At 27.8% G+C, this 8,840-nt stretch overlaps 1 protein-coding gene and 1 long non-coding RNA gene across 2 annotated transcripts in view; one reads left to right on the plus strand and one right to left on the minus strand.

Moving 5' to 3' along the window:
- The window catches only part of LOC111636145, a 44,299-nt gene extending 35,465 nt beyond the window's left edge, over positions 1-8,834 (plus strand). Inside the window, exon 7 of the mRNA XM_023381324.1 lies at positions 8,169-8,834. Within this exon, the coding sequence (XP_023237092.1) occupies positions 8,169-8,327 (159 nt within the window). The 3' untranslated portion in view covers positions 8,328-8,834. The remainder of the gene's footprint in view (positions 1-8,168) is intronic.
- LOC111636146 lies at positions 5,899-6,391 on the minus strand. The gene is made up of 2 exons (XR_002758492.1): positions 6,148-6,391; positions 5,899-6,080 (listed from the first exon to the last, which is right to left on the minus strand). It is a non-coding gene; the product is annotated as an uncharacterized LOC111636146 (long non-coding RNA).
- Positions 8,835-8,840: the final 6 nt, after the last annotated feature.

Here is an 8,840-nt window from a genome sequence, read left to right on the forward strand (position 1 = left end):
AGTCTGTATTTAATTGTTAGTCTGATGAAGTTTATTTGTTGAATGGCTACTATTTTTAATTTCAGAACAATCTGTTAAAATATATTATAATGTATAAATTTAGGATAGTGAAATTTTAAAGAAAAAACTATCAATATATTGATAATATATTTACTATCAGTGTATACTTAATGAATGAAATTTAAAGAAACTGATAGGTTTACTTTTTTTTTTTTTTTTGCAATATTCTGAAATATGAATATCACTTAAAATTTCTCTTTAAAAGGCAGAAACATATTATTACTTGACACCTTCAAATATAAATTATGAATGGTAAATGTAAAAAGTAAAAAAATATATTAAAAGGAATTTTCCTTTATTTTAAGACACTTTCTGAATGATGATGACCTATGAAAAATATTAGATTCTAGTGGAGCTGTGCAATGTATTTTCATCTCTCCTAGATCTTCCAGAGTATATTCTACTAGAATGTATTTATTGGGCTGCAATTTTCAAGCTGCAGATTGCAGATTCTCACTGTTGTTCTATCCATCCATCCATTCCTCCTTCCTTGATTTTGAGAACAGAATTAGATACATGTAAAATGGAAACCGGATATGGAAGGCTTAGGGTTCGGAGACCCCAATTAACTATACACAAACTTCTGGTCTTGACTGCAAGTCATGCAACTTTTTAAGTTAAAATGTGATTAAAAATTGCATCTTGGCATTGTCAGAATAAGTAATTGCTCATTCCATATCTATTTTCATCACATTCTGTAGTGTTAATTAAATTTGTGTATTTTGTGTCGCAAAATACAGAATATTCTTTTCCCCCACAGACTTTAATTTTCATAATTACTTTTTGTTCTGAAAGTCTCAGATAGATAAGATATTTTTACATAAAAATTGAGAGATTAGAATAAAAATTTCAAACCAAGTCACAAACCAAGGTCCTATTATAATAATCTATCATTTGTAAAAATTGTTCATTGAGTAATGTCATTTTAAATGCAAATATTTTGTTTAAAATGAAATTGATTTCTTGTTCTGAATATTAATTTTTATGTTGTACAATATATTTTAAAAAATCCATATAATAATCATGAAGGCATGATTATTATCTGGATTTATTATCCAGCTTGAATCATAATAATCAAATAATCATGCCAGCCAGATTTATATATCCGTCACGATTGATTGATTATGATGACAATTCTGACTTGGTTTCTTATAGGGTAATGTATTTAATAAATGTTGTTACAATGTCTGGCTGCAATTTTTAATTTATTTAAGATATATGCTCTTCACCTGATATTAGAACTGGCTTGCCCCTGTACACTATACTTTTCCTTTAACAATAGAGTCATGCCAGTCATCATTCTAACTAGTTTTGGGGAAAAATTTTTGAATTGAAATAATGTTAATCAGGGCCTCCTTGCCCCTAAGTTTTCTATATTTGGTCTTGACTTTCATCTATCTAATTCCATTCTCAGCATTAAGGAAGGACAGACAAATGGACAACAGTGGAAATTGATGATTACAATTTTTCCAAATTGCAATTCAATAAAATATATGATACTAAATTATTGAAATTTTAAGATAAAATGTAATGTGTTATATCTACTAGTTTGTTGATTTTGATGGTGAAATTTATGCATTTCTATGGTAAAACAGAGCAAGTTGTGTCTTTTATACACAGACATTTAGATGCCTATTTCCACAATTACTACTATTAAAAATTAATTTAATCAATATCATAGTTTCTATATAAATTTCTTTTAAACTTTTATTGTTAATTTTTTTTATTCAGATTATGCTTCTGTTAATATTTGAATAATTTTTTGCAACTTTTTTTGACAACGAATTGCAGTGCGGGAAGTTTCAATTTTAAGGTTTGACTGGCTTTTATAAAACAAAAATATTCTTCAATTAGAGAGTGAAATAAATTGATAAAGTTATATTTAGAAAGTAAAAACACCAAAAAGAAAATCTACAGTTTGGATAAAACTTTAATATATATAGACCACTTACAAAGTATAGTGTTTGTTAAGAAAGGAAAATACAACTATTCTATTTATTCTTACTTATACAGTCAGATATGAAGAAAAATTTTTATAGATATTTTACCAAATATAGATACTGTAATTCTGTGAACCATTTTTTTAAATAATAAAAATGCAACCTTTGTAAAATCACTTTTTCTGCTTACTTGCTTTTACTATAGCACAGTATTGCTTCTTGATTTTTAGATACTAATTTGTCTAGCAACAAAAAAATTGGATTTGATAAAACTCTCTTGCTTTCTATAAATATCAAAATTGTTCCAGATTTATTAATTAATCTGGTCTATAATAGTTGTTAAGTAAACTTGATTTAAAAAGCTTCACTTACTATGAATACCTTTAGCTTTATCATTCTCAATAAAGTTAACGTTTGTGATATTGTGAATATTTTTATCGTGAAAAACCATTCTTCTAATTAAGTGTAAAGCTTTATAGCATAAGAGTTTGGATAAAGACAATAGGTCATTCTATATTTCTAGCCCAACCATGTCACCACTAAGTGTTAAATATAAATCTTGACAGTGTATTTTGAGGATTTTTAGAAAATTTATGTTTAATATTTCTAATATTGTATATAAAAATTCTACTTCATCAATATGTCTATTAACTGATAAAATCTCTGTTCTTTACAAGTTGTAACCATATTCAAAATATAAGAAAAACTTTCAACACTAAATTAATGATAAGATCACATTGTGATTTGTAAGAAAATTGTCTTTAAATCCCCCAAAGAATTGTTTTACGTGTTTGAAAATATTAACAACAGCAATGCTAGCAGAAAATTTAACCATCTCAAATTGTACCTTCAAATTAGAGTTTAAAGATTAATCATTGCTCAGAAGATGAATGTATGTGCTTTTTAAATAGTGCATTATATATATTCAACAACGATTACGGGAATAGCTCAAGGGCGTCGATCTTGCTTTTCTATCTTTTACTTGAAGGTGGACAGTTTTAAAAAAGTGATGAAATTACTAAAATAATTATAAATTTCATGCAACATCTTTTAATGAATTATTGATATTAACTGAGAATTTCAGTTAATTTCACACACCTTACACACACACACACTATTACTTTAAATTTAATGTTCTTTTCTAAACACCTGCTTGTTGACCTTGTCCCGTACTGGTGTCTACAGCTGGCCATAGTTTCAGTATTTAATTATATTTCATCTCTATTTGATTTTGATGCCTTGTTTTATAATTACCATAATTTCCTGCAAATAGCCTGTGTTTAAAAGTCTACTTGAAAACAAATATGAATTATCTACCAATTGTAACTTCCAGTTATAAACTCGCATAGTATTTTGTTTCACAAATCAAGAATAGATTTTAAAAACATGAAAAATTCTTTACTCATTTTCATTGTGACTTTCCCAAGGACATACTGGCCCTCCGTAAGTTTATTTTTAGTTTTCTTCTTTCCAAGTCAAACCATGCTTTAATCACACACTCCTACTTGAACTTTTGCCCTAAAATCTGATACATTTCTGGTAATTCTCCATTCTCTACAAAGTGACACTCAAAAATTTCAGAAACCAACTATATTTTATTTCTCTACAGTGAACAGAAGACGAGTGATTAAATGGCACAGGTCTGTAAGTTGGATATTTTTGACAAGAAAATGTTAATGAGTTTATTTCTGCGTTTATCATCATCATCACATATTTTAATTATTGTTAATTGATAAATAAACCAAAATGAAATGGATAAATTAGTTTTGTAATGTGATAACCATTTTTACAGTACTTAATGCAGTTTAGATGTAGATGGTTCCATCTCAAACCTTGCTTTTGATGGCCACTATTGGGATATGGAGTTTACAGTGGTAAAGGTTATGTGCACAAAATTACAGAAATTTTGAAATGAATAAATTTACTGTTTGTATTATGTGTCAGAAGAAATGATAAGCACAAGATTATATTTTTGTTCAAAACAGAGCTCAAATTATACAGTTAATTATCATCTTACTTTTTCTATTATATGAAATTTTATATTTATCAATAAAGGCTGGATTCGTATGCATGAAAATTTTTGGACCTAATTAAGGATTTAAAAAACTTTATAACTTGTTTTCGTGAATGCAAGTGCCTCCTCTTTTTTTTTTTTGTGCACGTACAGTTTGAGAAATGTCATTTTTGCCATCCAATTAGATGAGTGTTCAAAATAAATGTTTTAAATTCAAACTGTCTAACTTCCATAGATTTTGATGTCAAATTGTTTTCGGTTGGATCTATTATAAGTACATAGTATATATAGTTTTGCACATGTATTTTTATATGAGTATTTTACCTTTACTTAATGTATCATTTTCTAGAGCAAAGCCAGGTGGTACCTAGGCTAGTATTAATTAAATAAACTATTCATATTTCAATTGATCCACTTTAATGTTTTGGCTTTCTTCATTTTATTTTCTGAAAATTGAATTTAAAAATATTTAAATTATTATTATTATATTGTGTTCTTAAGAATAGAGCTGCTATTCTTCTTTTGTAATCAAATAGATCAAACACTATATAAAATTTACCTTGATGTTTGATGACTTATCTAACAAAAAAAATGAAGAAATTGTTACTTTTTGAGAAATTGAATATTTTTACTATGTGCAGTGTATTATATATATATTTTTTTTTTGTTTAAACCGTCTCAGTTTATTTATCTACCATATGTGGTTTCCATTCATATTATTGTCGACTACTATCTAATAACTGAATTTGAACTTCTGTTATGCAATGGGTAAACGTCTTTACCATCCTGACCATCCAATTACTAAATGTTAGATGATAGTTCTGAAATTTATCAAATTCTATTAAAAACTGATGAAAATATAACTATTATTATTATTAACTCAATTTATATCAAAACAAGAAATAATATTTAATCTAGATTATTTTTTTACATAAGATCTGTAGTGTTAAGGTTAAAATAATCCATTTTATAGAATTATATAGTTTTTATGGAAATTATTGGAGGTGAGAAAAATGTTGCTAAATTGGAAATGAGAGAATACAAGAAACATTTATTTGAAGGATAAATTTGGCACAGGATAAAGTTGGAGACTCCCCAACTTAATTCACAGTATTTCTACGAGCGAGGTTCGATAAACAAGATTTTTAAATAAACTAAAAAAGTATTTGCAAAAACAAATTGTCAATTTATTAATTATGTAATTTTTATATTGTTAATTCTATTTTCATCTTAATCGATCTTCGTCGTCATTTTTCTAGATTTTAGTACTTGGTAGATTTTGTACAAATGACAGTTTTTGGGATAATTTTTTAAGAGGAATATTTAGTTTAAGACATGTAGGAATAATTTGAAAGTTGCAGTTTGTTTCACACATAGATGAAATTAATATATGCTTTGTAAAGCATGTTTACGTAAGAGTTCACACTCGGATGGTCATTAGAAGTTTATGAATAATCGAGTAAGTGCTAAAAACAAGCAGACAAATGGGAAAAATTAGTGTATCTGTTACCGCTAAAGCTCGAAAGTCGTTAATGTGTACATTACTTAGCTAATCTGCAGATTAACTAGGGTGATCCGTTAAAGTTGTGAAAACTGTTCCATTTCTCAAATTACCTAGATAATGTGCAGAGTATCTAGATAATCCGCACATTACCTACTAGGCACTCAGTAAAGTGAAAATAAGATCTTTGCCACAAATAAATGTACCACAGATAGGTGTGCTTGTCGCAAAAACCAATTGCTATGAAATTCAAAGTGTCACCAATCTTTAGACTGCACTAGTAAGTAAGCACAATTGGATAATGTTACCTATGGTGAGTAAAATGGCGGCTCGTCTCTGATTCCAGCAAAGAGAAGAAAGGAAACAGTGGGGACGCACGTTCNAATTCTCATCTTAAGCTTAATGGGGCCAAAATAAGAAAAAAAAAATAAATCTATTATTTAAAAAATGGAAGCTTCTAACTTGAAAATATTAAATAAAATTCTTTAGTAGGTAAAAATTGCGAGAAAACCGGAAGCAACGTCTTTGTTACAGAATGTTTTCCTGTGGAAGCTTTTCTACTTGGCTGCAATAAACACTTAAGTTACATCGTCGCTAAAGTCTTTTATTGCACTGGGGTCGAATTTATATACCTGCAACACATTCTTGATTTCCACCCCTCTTCGGGTACGTGTACGGTACATGGAATGTATCACGAGAAGGCCAGTAGAGCCGTCTGCACCCAGGTTTCGCACTTAGGGGGCCTAAGAAAAAAGTATTTGTTATAAATAAAAACAAGAACATTTAGTATTGATTCTAGCGTTGTTTTTTTGTAAAAATTTTTATTATTTAAAACAAAAATATAACTTTTTAACGTAGTTTTGTATGTTTTTTAAGTACACTAGGGGCCTCAAAATGGTTTATTGGCCTGGGCCTCTTTCGAACTCGGAGGCCCTCCATGTATGGCGTAAAATAAATAAAAATACCGTATGCACCTTAAACACTAAGCGCTTTTGATTTTAAGTGTGAAATTCATAGCAACTTTAATGGATCACCCTAGTTAATCTGCAGATTAGCTAGGTAATGTACACATTAACGACTTTTGAGCTTTAGTGGTAACATATCAATTGAAGAGGAATAACACTAATCACAATTTTTTAAATGTAGTTATTGTAGAATATAACATGATGTTAGTATAAAATCACAATATTCAATTATCTAAGATGATAACTTTTTTTTTTACCATTATTAGAGTATTATTTGAATATTACAGTTATTTCTGAAAATTAATCTAAATTTAACTTTATCACCTATTGTTAAGAATGGAAAGTTTTCTTAAATTTAATGAATAAATTGCCTCACATTAAATGATTCCTAAAATAGTTATAATTTTCAATATAATTTTATTGAAAAAAAAAAGCTTTTAGAAAACCTCGTTAAGAAATTTAGCAAAACAATTTTATTTTTGTGAATAAAGTCTCAGATTCGAAATGAAAATTCAAAAGTTTGTGGAATTGTTTGATTAAATTATTTAAATAACTTCTTAAATTTTTTTTCTTTTTTATATAGATAATTTACATTAGTCAAGATTTAATCATTGTTTTCATCCTACACTATAAGCAATTTTTATTACATCAATTTAACATTTTTATAATTCTATAACATAATAATAAAAAATTTTACTCTTAATATTTTACATACATGTATGTATAAGTAGTATGCTGATGATGATATAAATTAAAGTTGTTTTTAGGGTGTTCAATTATAATTAAGATTTTATATATACACACAGGATGATTTATAGGTCTTTTAAATATATAGCCACAAAATGCCTTCCCAATGGTCTAATAAAAATGTATACTTAGAAAGGAATACATCTTTCTCTGTTTCTAGTTAAAAATGGTTGTTTTTTGCATTCCTGACCGACCTGTAAAGTTTGTCTAAGACCTTTTGATTTGAAGTTTGTCTAAGACTGTATAGATATCACATCAGTAGACAGTAATATTGATGGGCCAATGTCATTTCAAAAGTTGAGTTTTTTATAATTTGGTTGGTCATCAGAATTTATGTATGTTTTCATAAATCATTATATTTATTTTCAACTTCATTCTATTAAATATCATTCCTAATTAATTAAGTTTCTCATGTAAATGAAATTGATGCAAACTATGTTTCTTTTCTATCTAGGCGATGGAAACTACAAAACTGATGATGAGATGCCATCTNAAGTTGTTTTTAGGGTGTTCAATTATAATTAAGATTTTATATATACACACAGGATGATTTATAGGTCTTTTAAATATATAGCCACAAAATGCCTTCCCAATGGTCTAATAAAAATGTATACTTAGAAAGGAATACATCTTTCTCTGTTTCTAGTTAAAAATGGTTGTTTTTTGCATTCCTGACCGACCTGTAAAGTTTGTCTAAGACCTTTTGATTTGAAGTTTTGTCTAAGACTGTATAGATATCACATCAGTAGACAGTAATATTGATGGGCCAATGTCATTTCAAAAGTTGAGTTTTTTATAATTTGGTTGGTCATCAGAATTTATGTATGTTTTCATAAATCATTATATTTATTTTCAACTTCATTCTATTAAATATCATTCCTAATTAATTAAGTTTCTCATGTAAATGAAATTGATGCAAACTATGTTTCTTTTCTATCTAGGCGATGGAAACTACAAAACTGATGATGAGATGCCATCTCTGGGATAAATTGCGAATGACTCTAGAAAGAGAATTACAGCTGTTACCTAAACAGTGGCTCTCTCTTCCTTGCCAACAAGCCATACAAGAAGCTTTCAGTGACGGTCTGTTTGCAAACTAATACACATTCGCATCGAGAAGCTCGCCACAAATAAATATTAATCCTCATAGTAGGTTAATTATCATTCTTTTTTTATGTTAATGCTGAAAAAAAATTTTACCAGATGTCTTTCACAATAATAATAATAGTCTGTTACATATAAACAAAAATATTTTGTTAACAAAGAAACCTATTTTACTCACTACAGTACACAAAATTTGATACAAAAATCAAAAGATTCCGATCGATTTACGTTTATTATCTATCTTTTTCTTATAAAGAAGTTTTCACTGATAGAAGAAAATGCTACGTGAAATTATTTTCAAATTTCTCGACAAACATATCCTTCCGATCCGAATCTTTTGATTTTCTTACTACATAAAAAAAGAAAAAACAAAGTGGGGAATGCCTTATTTGTTACCACCAGTTAAATTAATTTTAATTTATGCAGTTTGATATGAAACTATATCAGGTTTGTTGATATTAGAAATTGCAGGATGCCTGACAACTTATATATATATATATATATAAAAA

Source organism: Centruroides sculpturatus, unplaced genomic scaffold (assembly GCF_000671375.1).
Source record: "Centruroides sculpturatus isolate CEXI.00-Female unplaced genomic scaffold, Cexi_2.0 scaffold1046, whole genome shotgun sequence".
Classification (NCBI taxonomy): Eukaryota; Metazoa; Arthropoda; class Arachnida; order Scorpiones; family Buthidae; genus Centruroides; species Centruroides sculpturatus.